The 19,850-nt window shown below is 36.9% G+C and overlaps 1 protein-coding gene across 1 annotated transcript in view; it reads left to right on the forward strand.

The window, feature by feature from the left end:
* Nucleotides 1-19,850, forward strand: part of CR1 (complement C3b/C4b receptor 1 (Knops blood group)) — a 159,951-nt gene that overhangs the window by 74,807 nt on the left and 65,294 nt on the right. Inside the window, 5 exon segments of the mRNA XM_082363858.1 lie at nt 10,824-10,837; nt 13,723-14,224; nt 16,652-16,828; nt 16,918-17,020; nt 18,254-18,339. Of these exon segments, the coding sequence (XP_082219984.1) occupies nt 10,824-10,837; nt 13,723-14,224; nt 16,652-16,828; nt 16,918-17,020; nt 18,254-18,339 (882 nt within the window).

Below are 19,850 nucleotides of genomic sequence, written 5' to 3' on the forward strand. Positions count from 1 at the left end.
TGAAGAGGCTGTCTTTTCCCCATTGTATATTCTTGCCTCCTTTATCAAAAATGAGGTGACCATATGTGTGTGGGTTTATGTCTGGGCTTTCCGTCCTGTTCCATTGATCTATATTTCTGTTTTTGTGCCGGTACCATACTATCTTGATTACTGGAGCTTTGTAGAATAGTCTGAAATCAGGGAGCCTGATTTCTTCACCTCCGTTTTTTTCTCAAGATTGCTTTGGCTATTCGGAGTCCTTTGTGTTTCCATACAAATTGTGTAATTTTTTGTTCTACTTCTATGAAAAATGCCATTGGTAGTTTGATAGGGATTGCATTGAATCTGTAGATTGCTTTGGGTAGTAGAGTCATTTTCACAATGTTGATTCTTCCAGTCCAAGAACATGGTATATCTCTCCATCTGTTTGTATCATCTTTAATTTCTTTCATCAGTGTCTTATAGTTTTCTGCATACAGGTCTTTTGTTTCCTTAGGTAGGTTTATTCCTAGGTATTTTATTCTTTTTGTTGCAGTGATAAATGGGAGTGTTTCCTTAATTTCTCTTTCAGATTTTTCATCATTAGTGTATAGGAATGCAAGAGATTTTTGTGCATTAATTTTGTACCCTGCTACTTTACCAAATTCATTGATTAGCTCTAGTAGTTTTCTGGTAGCATCTTTAGGATTCTCTATGTATAGTATCATGTCATCTGCAAACAGTGACCATTTTACTTCTTCTTTTCCGATTTGGATTCCTTTTGTTTCTTTGTCTTCTCTGATTGCTGTGGCTAACACTTCCAAAACTATGTTGAATAATAGTGGTGAGAGTGGGCAACATTGTCTTGTTCCTGATCTTAAAGGAAATGGTTTCAGTTTTTCACCATTGAGAACGATGCTGGCTGTTGGTTTGTCATATATGGCCTTTATTATGTTGAGGTAAGTTCCCTGTATGCCTACTTTCTGGAGGGTTTTTATCATAAATGGGTGTTGAATTTTGTTGAAAGCTTTTTCTGCATCTATTGAGATGATCATATGGTTTTTATCCTTAAGTTTGTTAATATGGTGTGTCACGTTGATTGATTTGTGTATATTGAAGAATCCTTGCATTCCTGGGATAAACCCCACTTGATCATGGTGTATGATCCTTTTAATGTGCTGTTGGATTCTGTTTGCTGGTATGTTGTTGAGGATTTTTGCATCTATGCTCATCAGTGATATTGGCCTGTAGATTTCTTTCTTTGTGACATCTTTGTCTGGTTTTGTATCAGGGTGATGGTGGCCTCGTACAATGAGTTTGGGATTGTTCCTCCCTCTGCTAAGTTTTGGAAGAGTTTGAGAAGGATAGGTGTTAGCTCTTCTCTAAATGTTTGATGAATTCGCCTGTGAATCCATCTGGTCCTGGGCTTTTGTTTGTTGGAAGATTTTTAATCACGTCTCAATTTCAGTACTTGTGATTGGTCTGTTTGTATTTTCTATTTCTTCCTGGTTCAGTCTCAGAAGGTTGTGCTTTTCTAAGAATTTGTCCATTTCTTCCAGGTTGTCCATTTTATTGGCATAGAGTTGCTTGAAGTAATCTCTAATGATCCTTTGTATTTCTGCAGTGTCAGTTGTTACTTTTCCTTTTTCATTTCTAATTCTATTGATTTGAGTCTTCTCCCTTTTGTTTTTGATGAGTCTGGCTAATGGTTTATTTTGTGTATCTTCTCAAAGAACCAGCTTTAATTTAATTGATCTTTGCTATTGTTTCCTTCATTTCTTTTTCATTTATTTCTGATCTGATCTTTATGATTTCTTTCCTTCTGCTAACTGTGGGGTTTTTTTTGTTTTTCTTTCTCTAATTGCTTTAGGTGTAAGGTTAGGTTGTTTATTTAAGACATTTTTTGTTTCTTGAGGTAGGATTGTGTTGCTATAAACTTCCCTCTTAGAACTGCTTTTGCTGTATCACATAGGTTTTGGGTCGTCGTGTTTTCATTGTCATTTGTTTCTAGATATTTTGATTTCCTCTTTGATTTCTTCAGTGATCTCTTGGTTATTTAGTAGTGTATTGTTTAGCCTCCATGTGTTTGTATTTTTTACAGATTTTTTTCCTGTAATTGATATCTAGTCTCATAGCATTGTGCTTGGAAAAGATACTTGATGCGATTTCAATATTCTTAAATTTACCAAGGCTTGATTTGTGCCCCAAGATATGATCTATCCTGGAGAATGATCCATGAGCACTCGAGAAGAAAGTGTATTCTGTTGTTTTTGAATGGAATGTCCTATAAATATCAATTGTCCATCTTGTTTAATGTATCATTTAAAGCTTGTGTTTCCTTATTTATTTTCATTTTGGATGATCTGTCCATTGGTGAAAGTGAGGTGTTAAAGTCCCCTGCTATGATTGTATTACTGTCGATTTCCCCTTTTATGGCTGTTAGCATTTGCCTTATGTATTGAGGTGCTCCTATGTTGGGTGCCTAAATATTTACAATTGTTATATCTTCCTCTTGGATCGATCCCTTGATCATTATATAGTGTCCTTCTTTGCCTCTTGTAATAGTCTTTGTTTTAAAGTCTATTTTGTCTGATATAAGAATTGCTACTCCAGCTTTCTTTTGATTTCCGTTTGCATGGAATATCGTTTTCCATCCCCTCACTTTCAGTCTGTATGTGTCCCTAGGTCTGAAGTGGGTCTCTTGTAGACAGCATATATACGGGTCTTGTTCTTGTATCCATTCAGCCAGTCTATGTCTTTTGGTTGGAGCATTTAATCCATTTGCATTTAAGGTAATTATTGATATGTATGTTCCTATTACCATTTTCTTAATTGTTTTGGGTTTGTTGTTGTAGGTCTTTTCCTTCTCTTGTGTTTCCTGCCTAGAGAAGTTCTTTTAGCATTTGTTGTAAAGCTGGTTTGGTGGTGCTGAATTCTGTTAGCTTTCGCTTGTCTGTAAATATTTTAATTTCTCTTCTCATTTAATTTGAATGAGATCCTTGCTAGGTAGAGTAATCTTGGTTGTAGGTTTTTCCCTTTCATCACTTTAAATATGTCCTGCCACTCCCTTCTGGCTTGCAGAGTTTCTGCTGAAAGATCAGCTGTTTACCTTATGGGGATTCCCTTCTATGTTATTTGTTGCTTTTCCTTTGCTGCTTTTAATATTTTTTCTTTGTATTTAATTTTTGATAGTTTGATTAATATGTGTGTTGGCGTGTTTCACCTTGGATTTATCCTGTATGGGGCTTTCTGTGCTTCCTAGACTTGATTGACTATTTCCTTTCACATATTAGGGAAGTTTTCAACTATAATATCTTCAAATATATTCTCCGTCCGTTTCTTTTTCTCTTCTTCTTCTGGGACCCCTAATTCGAATGTTGGTGTGTTTAATGTTGTCCCAGAGGTCTCTGAGACTGTCCTCAATTCTTTTCATTTTGTTTTCTTTATTCTGCTCTGTGGTAGTTATTTTCACTATTTTATCTTCCAGGTCACTTATCCATTTTTCTGCCTCAGTTATTCTGCTACTGATTCCTTCTTGAGAATTTTTAATTTCATTTATTGTGTTGTTCATCATTGCTTGTTTGCTCTTTAGTTCTTCTAGGTCCTTGTTAGATGTTTCTTGTATTTTCTCCATTCTATTTCCAAGGTTTTGGATCATCTTTACTATTGTTACTCTGAATTCTTTTTCAGGTAGACTGCCTATTTCCTCTTCATTTGTTTAGTCTGGTGAGTTTTTACCTTGCACCTTCATCTGCTGCATATTTCTCTGTCTTCTCATTTTGTTTAAGTTACTGTGTTTGGAGTCTCCTTTTTGCAGACTTCAGATTCGTAGTTCCCATTGTTTTTGGTGTCTTCCCCCAGTGGGTGAGGTTGGTTCAGTGGCTTGTGTAGGCTTTTTGGTGGAGGGGACTGGTGCCTGTGTTCTGGTGGGGAGGCTGGATCTTGCCTTTCTCGTGGACAGGGCCACGTCCTGTGGTGCGTTTTGGGGTGTCTGTGAACTTAATATGAATTTAGGCAGCCTCTCTGCTAATGGGTGGGGTTGTATTCCTGTCTTGCTAGTTGATTGGCATGGGGCATCTAGCACTGGAGCTTGCTGGCCGTTCGGTGGTGTTGCGTCTTAGTGTTGAGATGGAGATCTGTGTGAGAGCTCTCGCTAATTGATATTATGTGGGGTGGGAGGTCTCTGGTTGTCCAATATCCTGAACTTGGCTCTTCAACCTCAGAGGCTCAGGCCTGATGCCAGGCTGGAGCACCAAGGCCCTGTCAGCCACATGGCTCAGAAGAAAAGGGAGAAAAAAAGAAAGAAAAAACAATTTAAGAAAAAAAAAATTATTAAAATTTTAAAAATAATAATAATAATTAAAAAAAGAAGAGAGCAACGAAACCAATAAACAAATCCACCAATGATAACAAGTGCTAAAAACCATACTAAGATAAACATAAAAATCAGAAACAAATCAGTCAAAGACAGCAAACCCCAAATCTACAGTTGCTCCCAAAGTCCACCACCTCAATTTTGGGATGATTCATTGTCCATTCAGGTATTCCACAGATGCAGGGTACCTCAAGTTGATTGTGGGGATTTAATCCGCTGCTGCTGAGGCTGCACAGAGCAATTTCCCTTTCTCTTCTTTGTTCACACAGCTCCTGGAGTTCAGCTTTGGTTTTGCCCCTACCTCTACGTGTAGGTTGCCCTCAGGCATCTGTTCCTGCCCAGACGGGACAGGGTTTAAGCGGAAGCCGATTAGGGGGCACTGGCTCACTGAGGCTGGAGGGGGGAGGGAGGGGTACGGTAGTTATAATTGGAATGTCTGGCAAGCCTGTGGTGGCAGAGGCCAGCGTGGTGTTGCAACAACCTGAGGCGCACTGTGTGTTCTCCTGGGGAAGTTGTCTCTCGATCACAGGACCCTGGCAGTGGTGTGTTGCACAGGCTCCCAGTGGGGTGTGGATAGTGACCTGTGCTTGCATACAGGATTCTTGGTGACTGCAGCAGCAGTGTTAGCATTTCATGCCCGTCTCTGGGGTCTGAGCTGATAGCCCTGGCTCATGCCTGTCTCTGGAGCTCATTTAGGTGGTGCTCTGCCTTCTGTGGGCAGAGAGGGAAGGAATCCCCTCTCCTTGTGTACCCTGAAACAATGGTGTCTTGCCCCTTAGGCAGGTCTAGACTTTTTTCCACACTCCCTCCTGGCTAGCTGTGGCACACTGGCCCACATCAGGCTGTGTTCACGCAGCCAACCCCAGTCCTCTCCCTGGGATCTGACCTCTGAAGCTCGAGCCTCAGCTCCCAGCCTCAACCCACCCTGGCGAGTGAGCAGACAAGCCTCTCAGGCTGGTGAGTGCTGGTCAGCACTGATCCTCTGTGTGGGAATCTCTCCGCTTTGCCCTCTACACCCCTGTTGCTGCACTCTCTTCCGTGGCTCTGAAGCTTCCCCCATGCCCCACTCCCATCTCCACCAGTGAAGGGGCTTTCTAGTGTGTGGAAACTTTTCCTTCTTCACAGCTCCCTCCCAGAAGTACAGGTCCCATCCCTATTGTTTTGTCTCTGTTTTTTCTTTTTTCTTTTGCCCAACCCAGGTGCATGGGGATTTTCTTGCCTTTTGGGAAGTCTGAGGTCTTCTGCCAGATCTTCAGTAAGTGTTCTGTAGGAGTGGTTCCACATGTAGATGTATTTTTGATGTATTTGTACGGAGGAAGGTGTTTTCCACGTCTTACTTCTCTGCCATCTTGAAGATCTTCTCTCGGAAGAATTTCCTGGTTCAAGATATTCTGTTTCATTAGAAATTTTTCCATATATCTCCATCTCAATTTTCAGAGTCTTTCTTTTTCTAATCAATGCCCAAACTTTAGCATAAGAGACTCTGAAATTGTGAATTCAATTTGCGTTGTAGTTCAGCCACAGGATTAGGTGGTGTGTTTGTTTTTCAGGAATCTTGGCCCTGTGGCCACAGGATACAAGTGTTTCTTTTAGGACAGATGTAGAAGCTTCCAGATCCAGACCTTGAGCAGGAATTTAAAGCTTTGTACTCACAATTTTCTTTCTCTTAAGTTCTCTGGTGCACTTAGAAGTATGCAACCAACTCCATTATTTGCCTTCCTTAAAATGTTCTAGGACAGCAACCACTTGGTCACCCAAAACCTTGCTTCTATTGATTGTAGATGTCTATGGGTGTTAACTGATGTTATCTTCTTTCTCTACACGCCATAAACTACTTGTGTGTCCTTTTTCATGGGCAACGTTAATTCCTTTAAATCCAATCGTATCAAAGAACCAATCCCAGACTCTTCTGTTACTCTGGGATAAATTTTGGTCCAAATATGGAAGCAGAACTACTATTGGTATTATGAAATAAGAGATTTATTATGCAATTAAACTTTATCCAATTGCATGTGGAGCTGCTCTAAAAAGATCAGAAAAATCACTAACTACCTGTCTTGGAGTTGGGGCTTTCAGGAAGCTAAGCACATCTGACTGCTGGGGTAGAACTGGGAAGAGGGCTGGTGTTAGAAATCTATAAAAGTGTTTTGCTCTTCATGACTACTGCTTCTGTAAGCTCACAGTGAAGCATCTGAGAGTGGGTTGGAATCACTGTAGGTAAGCAGGACCAGCAGTTAAGGACAGCTGGATGCAGAAATAAGGAGAGCAAGAACAAATGGGAACCTGTCCGTTTGTTTAGTGCATTTGTCCCCTTGCCACCTCTAACCAGGGATGACCTTCAGAGTGGAACGGCTGTTGCTTCATTTCTACCTTGCATTTCATGCCAATTTCTCAAACTCTAACCCCAACCTAGAACCATGCAGGCAAAGTAAGTCTGGGAAAACTAGTTCCAATTTAGCCTGGATGACATTGTACAAAAACAGTAGATAACTACAAACTTTCTGTCTCCCTCCCTCTTCCTCCTCTTACTCCTGCTTCTTTCCTTTCTTTCTCTATCCCTTCCTTCCTCCTTCTATCTTTCTTTCTGGGTTTTTTTGTTTTTTGTTTTTTGTTTTTTCCATGCCACATGATTTCCAGGATCTTAGTTCCCCAACCAGGGATTGAACCTGGGCCCATGGCAGTGAAAGCACTGAGTCCTAACCACTGGACCACCAGGGAACTCTCTCTTCATTCCTTCCTCCCTCCTTCCCTCCCTCCCTCCCTTCCTTCCTTCCTTCCTTCCTTCCTTCCTTCCTTCCTTCCTTCCTTCCTCTCTTTCTTTCTTCCTTTCTTTCTTTCACTAGGTAGACCACCAGTGTAACATTTCACCTTGGGGGCTAGAAGGCATCCTTGTTTTGTTCCCCATCTCAAAGGGAAAGATTCAATCAAATATTTCACTATTAATCTGGTATTTGTTGTAGGTATTTTTGTAGATACCCATTTTTAGATTAAGGAAGTTCCCTTTTGCTCTTCATTGCTAAGAAATTTTGAAAGACAAACTGATTCAAATTCCAATTTTACATTCTTGAAATAAATCAGCTTGGTCATAATATTTTATAATTTTTATTTGTTGTTTAATATGCTTTTGTTTGAGATATAATTCACATACCATAAAATTACCCTTTTAAAGTATACAGTTCAATGATTTTTGGTATATTCATACTTGTGTAACCAGCACCACTAATTTTAGAACACTTTTATTACTCCATTCTTAATACTTTTTAGAGAGATTAGACTGTAATTTTCTTTCTTGTAATGTTTTTATCAGATTTTAGTATCAAATTTATGATAGTCTCATAAAGCCAGCTGGTAGTGTTCCATATATCTGTTTCCCTGTAAGGGTTTAGGTGAGATTGGCATTAATTCTTTTTTAGATATTTGAAAGAATTCATCAATAAAGACTTGTGGCCTGGAATTTACTTTGTTAGATGGTCTTTTTTCCCCAACAATTTATTCACACTGTGCAGACTTTTTATTGAAGTTTAACATATATAGTAAAGTGCACAATCTTAATCATTCAGTTCATGGAATTTTTACAAAGTGAACGCACCCATGTAAATAGCACTCAGATAAGGTATAGAACATTATCACCACCTCAGACTCCCCATCTTGCCCTTTCTCAGTTATTATCTTCCCAAAGTAACTATTATTCTATCTTCTATCACCAAAGATTAACTCTGCCTCTTCCTAAATTTTATATTAAAGGAACAAAAAAATGTGTATTCCTGTGTCCAGCTTCTGCTCAGTGTTATACTTAGGAGACTCATCCATGTTGTTGTATGTAGGATTAATTGGACCTTTTCTATTGCTATACTGTATTTAATTAATTTGTAAATTCAGCTGTTTAAATATCAGCAGTATTTCTTACAGGTACATATGCAAATCTATAGAAATTTGGGAATCTTTATACATATGCAAATCTATACATATTTATGTACATGCAAATCTATATAAATTGTTTATATTTCTATAAGTGGAATTGCTGGCTATAAATGTATTCAGTTTTAATAGATACTGCCAAAAGATTTTATAAAATGGTTGTACAAATTTACACTTCCACCAGAAGCATATGAAAGGTCCAGCTGCTCCACATCCTTGGAAACTTGTTATTTATCAATTGTTTAAATATTAGCTATTCTGGTGGCTCACTGTGGTTTTTAATTTGCATTTTCCTAATGACTGATGCTGAGCACCTTTTCATACGCTTATGAATGCCTGTTTAAAACTTTTCCCCAATGTTTACCTGTTTGTGTGTCTCTTTATTGTTCTGTAGAAGTTCTTTACATATTCTCAGATTTTCCAATAAATGTAACACAAAAATTTTCTTCCAGGCTAAAACTTGTCTTTTTGCTTTCTTAATGATGTCCTTGGTAATAGGAATACATTTTAATAATGTCTAATTCATGAGTCTTTTCCTTTCTAGTTACTGCTTTCTCTGTTCTACTTAAAAAAAATCTTTGCCTATCATTTTATTTTTCATGTTTAAGTCTGTGATTCATCTCAAATTTATTTTTTGTATAGTGTGGAGTATGGTCAAAGTATTCTATTTTTGGGTTTTTTTCCCTGTTGGATAGATAATTAATCTAATAACATTTATTTAAAAAGACCATTCCTTGTATACCACAATGCCCATAAGTCAGGTGATGTGATATGTGAATCTCATTCCAGAGAGGTTCTGTTCCTTTGGTTTATTTACTACACTGTTTTCATTTCATTTCATAGCATTATATTAAGACTGATATCTGGTGGCTCGTATCCTCTAACCATTTACTTTCAAATTTACATGGTAACTCTTGGCCCTTTGCATTTCCATATAAAATTTAGAATCAGCTTGTCAGTTTACACACACACAAAAAAAGAAATCCTGCTTGAATTTGTATTGAGCTTCTATTGACTCAGTAGATCAATTTGTGGACCATTAACATATTTACATTTTTGAGTTTTAAATTCATGAACATCCCTCCATTTTTGAAGTCTTCTTTAATTTCTCTTAATATTTTCCAGTTTACATTATAGAAGTCTCAAATATCATTTATTAGATTTATTCCTAGATATCTTTTTCAAAATTTTATTTTCTAATTGTTTATTTCTTAGACATATAATCATTTGACCTTGAATCCAGCAACTTTGCTAAATTTTCTTTTAAATTCAATAGTTTATCTGCCTATTCTTTTTGATATGCTGCATAAACAATCATGTTATTTGTGAATAATTATCATATTTTTAAATCTTTCCTTTCCTGTATCTTTATTTATTTATTTTATTTTATTGCATTGGCTAGAAACTCCAGTACAATGTCGAATGGAAGAGATAATATTGGTTTTACATAGTCATTATAAAGCATGATATTTCCTGTAAATTTTTGGCAGATATCCTTATCAGATTAAGGAAATTCCTTTTGCTATCTAATTTGCTGAAAGACTCATCATGAATATGTGTTCTAATTTATCACTCTGCATCTATTGAGATAATCATATCTGTTTCTCCTTTACTTTGTTGATGTTTTGTATTACATTGATTGATCTTTGGAAAGCTAACCAGCTTTGAATTACTAGAATAAATCCATCTTGGTCATGATGTGTTATATATGATTATCTTGTGTGTGGTGTATGTGTTTGTGTGTGTGTGATTGCTAATACATTTTATTCAAGTATTGTAAGATTGGTTTAATATTTAAAAATTAGTCAGTGAAAGTCATATTTTGACCATTATACCATCCTCTGTAAGTAATGCTCTGTTCAGTTTCTTAATATTTTGTTTAGAAAATTTGCATTTATGTTCTCAAGAGATGTTGAACTCTAATTTATTTTTTTCTTTTAATGCCCTTGTCAGGTTTGGGCATCAAGATTATGCTAGTCTTATAAAATGTTTTGGAAAGTATTCATTCTTTTCTATTCTCTGGAATTATTTATGTAACATTAATATTATTTTTCTTTATATCTTTGCAATAATTCAGCAGTAAAGCAATCTGGATGTGAGTTTTTGTTGTTAGGTTTTTAATTACTGATTTAATTTCTTCAATAGCTATAAATTTTTTTTAAGATTTTTTAATATCTTATTTAATAAGTTTTAGTATGTTGTGCTTTTTAAGGAATGTATTTCATTTACATTTGCTAAGTTATTGGTATAATGTTGTTAATTATATCCTCTTATTTTAACGTGTATGGGGTCTGTAGTGATATCTCTATTTTAATTCTTGATAATGGTAACATTTTAAAATTTCTTCCTCTTGATTACTTTTACTAGGCGTTTATAAATTTTACAAAGATTTTTTGAAAAACAACTTTTAACTTAATTTTCTGTAGTGTATAACTAGTTTCTATTTTATTGATTTCTGATTTATTATTTCCTTTCTGATACTTTCTTTGAGCTTAATTTGGTGTTCTCTGTTCATTAATTCTTAATATGGAAGCTTAGATAATTTTGTTTCAGCTTTTATTTTTTCTAACAGATATATTTAAACCTGTAAGTTTTTCTCCAAAAGTGCTGTATTTGCTTCCCACAATCTTTATATTTTCATTATCACTATACAGAAAAATTGTCTAATTTTCCTTTTGATATCTTCTTCTAACCATAGTTTATTTTAAAGTGTGTTACTTAATTTTCAAACACTTGGAGATTTTTTAGTTATCATTCTTTTGTTTTAATCCTTTGAAACTTATTGAAATATGTTTTATAGCCCAGAATATGGAGTTTTGGTAAAATGTTACATATGCCCTTGAAAAGAAGGTGTAGTTGTTTTATGTCATTTTCTACAAATGTCTCTTAGGAAAATATGATTTACTGTGTTTTTTTTCCTCCACTTGTTCCCTCAGTTATTGATGGGAATGTGTAAAATACCTGTGTTACTTTCCTAGGGCTGCCATAACAAATTACCACAAATGTAGTAGCTTTAAACAATAGAAATTTATTCTCTCATAGTTCAGAGGCCAGCAGTCCAAAATTAAGGTGTCAGCAAGGCTGGTTCCTTTTCCTGGGAGAAAGAATCTGTCCTATGCCTCTCTCCTACCCCTGGTGGCTGCTGCAATCCTTGGCATTCCTTGGCTTATAGATGCATCACTCCAATATCTGCCTCCATTGCACATTGCCTTCTCCTCTGTGTGTGTCCCCTTCCCTTCTGTCTCTTACAAACACTCTGGTCTTTAGATTGAAGATCTACTCTGTTAATCCAAGATGATCTCATCTCAGGATCCTTAACTTAATTATATCTTCAAAGACTCTTTTCCAAATAAGTTCACATTCACAGGTACCATGCGTTAGGACATGGAATACCTTTTTAGGGAATCACCATTTAAACCACTACAATCACCAAATATGACTGGATTTGTCTATCTCTCCTATCAGCTCTAGCGATTTTTCTTTATGTAATTTAAAAGCTATGTTATTACATGCATGAAATTTCTGAGTTATTATATTTTCCTGCTTAATTGACTCTTTTATCATAATGAAATGTCCCTCTTTACCTTTCATAATATTTCTTGCCTTAAAATCTATTTTGTATGATATCAATATAGATACACCAGCCTTCTTTTTTTGTTTTCTGTTTTTGTATTATATATGTTGCACATCTTTTACTTTCATCCATTCTTTGTCCTATATTTAAGATTTACCTGGAAATTCCCTGGCAGTCCAGTGGTTAAGACTCTGTGCTTTCACTGCCGAGAGACTGGGTTCAATCCCTGGTCAGGGAACTAAAATTCCACAAGCTGCCCAGCACATCCAAAAAATAAATAAAAATAAAATAAAATAAAATAAAATTTATCTCTTGTAAACATCATATACTCAGATTTTGTTGTTTCATTCAGTGTGAAAATCTTTGCTTTTAATTAGAATGTTTAGGACATTTCAGATTAATATAGTTACTGATATAGTTAGGTTTAAACTAACTATAGTTATAGGTTAGTTAGTTATAGGTTTCTCACATTTTAAAATTAATCAAGTATTTTTATTATTCTATTTTTTTCTCCTCAAGAACATTTTAGTTGTACTTTATTTTCTTATTAATGCTATCCTAGAGACTCCAATATAGATCCTTGATTTATTATAATCTAATTTATTATAATTATAACCTATTATAATTGTATAATCTAATTTATTATAAATAATGCTTTTTACCACTTCCCAAACAATGCAAGAACCATAGCAGTTTAACTCCATTTATGCTCTCCTGCAATTTTCTACTGTTTTTTTTAACATATATTATATATCTCACAAGACAGTATAGTTGCTGCTTTTATAAAAATGGTATTTATTTATATTTATCTACACATTAACTCTTTCTGTTACACTTCCTCCATATTGCAGTTCTATCAGTTCTATGTGACACTATTTTCCTTCAGCCTAAACAATTCTTTCTAAGCACTTTTGTATTGTAGGTCTCCTGGCAATAAATGCTTTAAACAGTTTTCTAAGTATGGTTCCTCTGTTACTCTTTTGTCTATTTATGATCCTTTTGTCTCTCTGTGTTCTGTCCTGGATATTTTTTTCTGTCCTAGTTTCCAATTCATTGATTTTTCTTCAACTGTGTCTAAACTGCAACTAATCTTATCCAAATTCTTAATTTCAGTATCAAATGCCCCCTCCTGGTTCAACTAACCTTCCTAGGGGGGAAAGTAGCCCAAATGCTTGGCTCTCACCTGGATTTTAACCTTCTATGAAACCAGTTTGTTAGCACCCTGATGCATTCTGATATGTTTTATATTTTACCCAGCATTTCTAGTTTTTCTCTGGGGGTGAGATGGGTGGAGTGATGTTTGATTTGAATTGTTGAGATTACCATTACCAGAAGCAGAAGCTTCCTAAAGAATTTTCATTTTTAATTTTAAGTCTTTTGGAATTTTGGTTGATGTTATTTAGTTCCAGTTATACAGTGTTAGAACAATACAGTTTTTTCTAACTATGTCCTACTATGTACTAGTCTTACTTCTACATTTTAAAATGTATTTTGCTTTTTTTTTTTGGTGGAGTACTATATGATCACTTTTACATGGGTATAATATTATGATATCAAACTTAGGCTTGATAAAATGGGTTGCTAAGTTCTCTCCTTTACCTCTTGTGAAACACCTGAAATTACGGTTAGAAGTATATATTACTTGAAACTGTGATAGAACTTATAGGTGAAATTTTTTCTTCTATTTTTACAAGTTTCTTGGTCTATTCTAGCTTTCTATATCTACTTTAATGAATATTAGTAATTTATATTTCCATTTATATCGTTTAGATTTTCAAAATGTTTAACATCTGGTAGTCTACAGTTTCATAAATATTCTCATGTTTACCCAGATATACTCAGATTCTACTTAGGTATGCCCACCTAAATAACAACTTCATAAAAACTTACACATTAGCAAAGATTAAAAGCAAATAATGAAGGTAAAAATAGTTACAGTTTAGTGACTCATTTGATTTCTCTCACTAGTTATTTTAATTCACTGCTTTCCCTTTTCCCAGGCATTCCTTGTGGGCCACCCCCAGCCATCGCCAATGGAGATTTCATTAGCACCAACAGAGAATACTTTCAATACGGAACAGTGGTGACCTATCGCTGCAATCTTGGAGAGAGAAGAAAGAAACTGTTTGACCTCGTGGGTGAGCCGTCAATATATTGCACCAGTGAAGACAATCAAGTTGGCATCTGGAGTGGCCCTCCCCCTCAGTGCATTACACCTAATAAATGCACACCTCCAGTCATTGAAAATGGAATAAGGATGTCTGAGAACAAAAGCTTATTTTCTTTACGTGAAAGCGTGAGGTTTAGGTGTCAGCCCGGCTTTGCCATGAAAGGACCCTCCACTGTTGAATGCCAGGCCCAAAACAAGTGGGGGCCGGAGTTGCCCAGCTGCTCTAGGGGTGAGTCTGACTGAGGGTTTGAAGGGGCCTACAAATGATGTGAGTTGTAGGAGGATCAGGAGTTTAGTTTTGGTTCTGGGGGGAGGATGTGTGGTGAGCAATGTGGATGGGTAAGTTTTCTTGGGAGGAAGCATTAAATAAAGCAGGTGTGTGTATATGTGTGTGTGCATGTGTATGTGTTCAAACTCAGAAGCAAAGATAAATCTGGGCAAAGAATGTAAAATTTCCTTGGGATGTCACTACTGACATCATCATCTTTCAGTTCTTTCTTTTTTTCAGTTAAAATAATCTTTTTTTAAAAAAATTTATGAGTTACTCTTGAGTATTGTAACTGCTAATACATAATGACTGATTCTTCTTGTTAAGCACCACTATATAGTCTATGGATTCACTTAATTTTTTTTTTTATTAAATTTATTTATTTATTTTTTGGCTGCATTGGGTCTTCGTTGCTGCACGCAGGCTTTCTCTAGTTGCGGTGAGAAGAGGCTACTCTTCGTTGTGGTGCGCGGGCTTCTCATTGCGGTGGCTTCTCTTGTTGTGGAGCATGGGCTCTAGGCACGCGGGCTTCACTAGTTGTGGTGCGCAGGTTCAGTAGTAGTGGCTCACGGGCTGTAGATTGCAGGCTCCATAGTTGTGGCGCATGGGCTTACTTGCTCCGCGGCATGTGGGATCTTTCTGGACCAGGGCTCGAACCTGTGTCCCCTGCATTGGCAGGCAGATTCTTAACCACTGTGCCACCAGGGAAGCTCCACTTAATTCTTAAAACAAAGACATGAGGTAGTTACTATTCTTTCCGTGTTTTACAGAGAAAATGAGTCTTAGGTTAGATAACTGTCCAAGATTAAATAGATACTAACTCTGTGAAGACAAGAACCCAAGCCTACCTGACTCCAGAGCCAGGGAAATAAAAAGCTACTCTAGATATTTCAAGGAGTGAGGGATTTAGTGCAGGTAAGAGAATATAAAGATGTTAAAAGGGCAGGAAGAGCAAAAGGAGGAAGGCAGTGTTACCAGAGCTCAGGGGGCTGCCATTCCTCCTGGGCTAGAGCACAGGGACCTGCACTCACTGAGCAGGTATTTCCTCCAGCTGCTCATGCTGCAGAAGCTGCTGCTGCTGCCAGAACGTAGCTGAGGTTGCTGGAGCCTGCAGTCATTGACATTGATAGAGTTAATGTTGCTGCTACTAAGGAAGAGCCATCAATTGCCACTTCCTGAGCCTCCTTTACAAGAAGAATGACTTCTATCATCTTCCTACCTTTTAATTTAGTATATATGCCTCCAATTGTCAGAGCTTAACCAGGACCCAGCTGGCAAGGAAGATAAGCAGTTGTACTTTCAGGCTTCTAGCCCCAGCAGTCAAAGGAGAATGCAGAAGTGTAAGGCTGGGAGTCAACAGAGATTTAACCAGCACAGCACTTAAATTATCACATCACAGTGCACTTATTAATCAAGGAAAACAGGGGGGTGATGAGCCCTGAAATTGGGTGTTACAGCATCAGAGTATTTACAAAATCCTTAAGGGGGTCATTTATTCTAGTCCAATGCCCCATTTTATACTTGAGAAAGCTAAAGTCCAGAGAGAGAGAAACTGACCTGATCTAAGCCAAAATGAAATGATTTTTCATGTTACTACAGTTTTATATAATTTAGGAGATTCAAGTGCATTCTGATTCTGAGTTCAAACCAACTGTATAAAGAGACAGAGGCTCAGTTACAACATATGGTATGGAATATGCACTCTCATTGTGAGGGCTGTAGGTTTCTTAGAAGATTTCATTCAATGGTTTCCCATCTTCTCATTGGAATGAAGTGAATGGTTAAGTAGGACCTGGCCCTGTAGAGTGCAGAAAGGAGACTTATCTTCTCCACCAACCCATGTTAGGTGGCGTGACCACTGGAGAGAAGCTGGAAAGAGATGAGAAGAGATGTATGAATCTTGTTTGTCACAGCAGAGTGTGATAGGTGATTGGGAAATCTGTTGGATGAGATTTGGGCTCAAGCATTCCTTATTGCCAAAAAGGTGGATATAAACTGGTGATGCCAATAAAAATAAAAATCCATCAATCTAACAACTGCATACTAAGTGAACAGTAACAGGAAGAACTGTGCAGGGAACTGTTTGTTGTGTCATCTTGGGTGTGTACTTTAGATGGAAAACCATGAACCGAAGATGTCTCAGTTCTAGTCACTGTCCTGCAGTGTATCAGTTCTATGACTTTTCACAAGACTCTCTCTCTCTCTCTCGGTCTCTGTCTTTGTTTCTCTCTCTCTCTGTTCAATTTTGCCATCAATAAAATGAGAGGGTGTTAGTCTACCAGATTTTTAAAAACAAATAGATTTATGATTATTATTCTCTTAGCCAGTTTACCACTGAGGAAAAGTTATTTTCACATAGTTAACAGCACTTTGGTTCTCTTTCCCTAGTATGTCAGCCACCTCCAAAAGTCCTGCATGGTAAACACACCCCAAGCCACAAGAACAACTTTTCTCCTGGGCAGGAAGTGTTCTACAGCTGTGAGCCCGGCTATGATCTCAGAGGGGCTGCTTCTCTGCATTGTATGCCCCAGGGAGACTGGAGCCCGTCAGCCCCCAAATGTGCAGGTGCCTATACTGTCATCTGGTTTGTGGATCAGTCTCTTTGTCCCTCACAGGAACATCTCACTCCTGTGTGTGTGTTTTTTTTTTCCTAGTGAAATCATGTGCTGACTTCCTGGACCAGTTACCTAATGGACATATACTCTTTCCACTTAATTTTCAGCTTGGAGCAAAAGTATCCTTCTCTTGTGATGAAGGGTGAGTGTGAGTTTGCCTGGCCTGCTGAACACTGAAATTGAGATTAATTCAAAAAGGGAAGGTTTAGTGTGATTTTTAAAATAGGAAATACTCAGGGATGTTAAATTTGGGGAGTGTATATGGGAAGTTAAGAGTAAGGAACAGGTGGAACTAATAACAAGATATGAAGGAAAAACTGAAACGTATATTAAAAGGCATGCTTAAACACAAATACAACTAATGTTTAAGAGTATACATAGGTGACACATTAAGTGAAAAAATCATATTTTCCAAGCATAAAAGAAAACGAGTAATTTGGAGAGTTCCAGAAAAAGTTTGATATGTGACAAAAATCTTATTAAAAATAAGATCATTTAGGAATTATTTCAGAAAATTTTTAACCATCAAAAGTGAATTTTGTAATAAGAGAGAAAGTATAAGAATAAGCATTTTTAATCCAATCATATATCACCTGGTTGATAACAGGCCAAGGGCTCTGAAATGGTATTATTGTGGCTGATATTAAAGTTTTAAGTAAGGTCATTCACTTGACCTTACACAGCATGCACATCTCTACATGGGAAGTTTCAAGCATGGGCAACAAAGTACCTGATCTCGAAATGTTCCAAAGAATCCTTGACAGGCACCAAATAAAATTTAGGAACCATCAGGGTCCAACATACATTGAGAAATTTGGAGCATTTTGTACAAGAGTCATTTCCAATCTCCTTTCGTTTCCCCCCCCAGAATATTCACGCTTACTCTTCCATAGCCCAGCGTGCTGTTGTGAGCCTTCTGCATAACCATCACAAATATAGAGACAAAAGAACAATCTTTGTTCTCTTTCCAGTTATTCTCTGCTTGTCCAACCCAAACTGGGAGCTGTTTTACTAGCTGTTCCAGTGTCATCACTTGGAGGATGTTTTATTCCAATAATGACTATGAGTAGATTTATCAGCTTTACCATGGGATGCTCAGTGAGAGACTGATTTCTCTGAGCCTAGGTCCAGGATCATGGAGATGGCAGCTATGCTACAACTGCCTTCTTCAACTTAGGCTGGGACTATATTATGTGACCAAGTGACTGTGCTTTGCCATTCTCCCTCACTGGAAGCTGTGACTTTTCCAGATTGATGTGGCCTCTGAACCTCTGCCACCTGCTGGTTTCAGATCCTCAAAATGCTGAGATTTTTGCAAATGGAATGGCATTTTGGCTGAAGCAGCTCACATATTCACTACCATTTTCTTCCTTAGATTCCAATTAAAAGGCAGTTCTGCTAGTTACTGTGTCTTGGTTGGAATGGAAAGCCTTTGGAACAGCAGCGTTCCTGTGTGTGAACGTGAGTAGAAGGGATAACACTTCAGACCAATCTCTCCCTTTAATCTGTTTGGTAATTTGACCCATGGCCTCCCCAGCCGTGGTTCTTCTATTTTCTAATCTGAATTATTGATAAATAGTTGCTTATTTTAATAATATTTTATTGTGGATCAATTTGTTGTGATGCACTTTCTTGTGATCAGAACCATCTGATCAGTCTCTTTGTTTTACATGATAAATCCTGCCGTAGTTTGCCTCTGAATCAGGAGAGATTAGCTAATGTGAAGCTTTGACAAATTTCTTTCTTTCTTTCTTTTTTCCTTCCTTCCTTCTTTCTTTTTCTTCTTTATGCCGTCAAGGTGCAGTCACTCTACAATATTCCTATTTGCTAATATACAAATATGAAACATTCATTCATTCATTCATCCAATTATTTATTGAGCACATACTATGTGCTTGATGTTCTTCCAGGCACTGGTGTTATAGCAGTGAACAAGATGAACAAATTCCCTGTCCCATGTTATTTATACTCAAGTGGGGAGATGTACAAGAAAGAAAATAAACAAATTAAATCTTATGGAGATGATAGGTCAGAGCAATGCAGAAATGAGGGGAAAGTGGGGAACAGCATTACACAGGGTGAGCAGTTTAAGACTCCTTAAACTCTCAAAACTTGTATCTAAATAAATTATGCTGAAAGATTCAGAAATAATAAGCTGATTAAAAAATGAGTCTCCTATATGCAATGCCACCACTGATTTCTCCTAGTCTACCCATTTGTATTTTCCCCAATAGAAGATAGGACTTTGCCTCATCACTTGATCCTAAAGATTGGAAAATATATAAATTTTAAAATAATCCAAATTTTACTAAAATGTTTATGTTGCAAGAAATCTGCTTAGTTATCCTATGATGCATTTTATAGTAAAGCTTTATTAAAAAAACATAACTTCTGTATAGATCCTGTCATCCAAGAAACCCAACTTTCATTGAAGTAACATGACAAATGGCTGTCCACTGGCATGGGTTAGAGCTCAGTTATTGATTGTACTATTTCTCTTATTTTTCACGACTCTTTCTAATTTAAGCAGCTTCTTCCAAATCCCAAGCCTAATAAGAAACACTAAATAGAAGTAAGGAAAGGACTGTTTAAACAGACAAACAGATACCAGAAAGAAGTAACAATTTGAAGCCTGACGGAAAGTAAAGAAATAAAAATAATAATAAGCAATCCCATGCATCAAAAACAACAACAATAACAAAACAGTCTGGATCATTTAGAGTTTTTACAATGAACCATATATGTTTCAATTCATTGTGACAGCACTACTGTCATAATTGATTGATGGTCACTGTGGGTAAGTTATTAAGGAAAGGTTTCATATGATTAGGTGATTAGTACATATGGAATACATTGTAGAAATATTTCCTGAGAATGTAAGTTCCCTGGAGGACAGAGACTTTATCTGTGCTCTTCACCATTTTATCCAGCCAGCCCTGACAAGTGGCTGACACAGAATAAGTGCCCAATTA

Source organism: Balaenoptera borealis (genome assembly GCF_965194805.1).
Source record: "Balaenoptera borealis genome assembly, chromosome: 1".
NCBI lineage: Eukaryota > Metazoa > Chordata > Mammalia > Artiodactyla > Balaenopteridae > Balaenoptera > Balaenoptera borealis.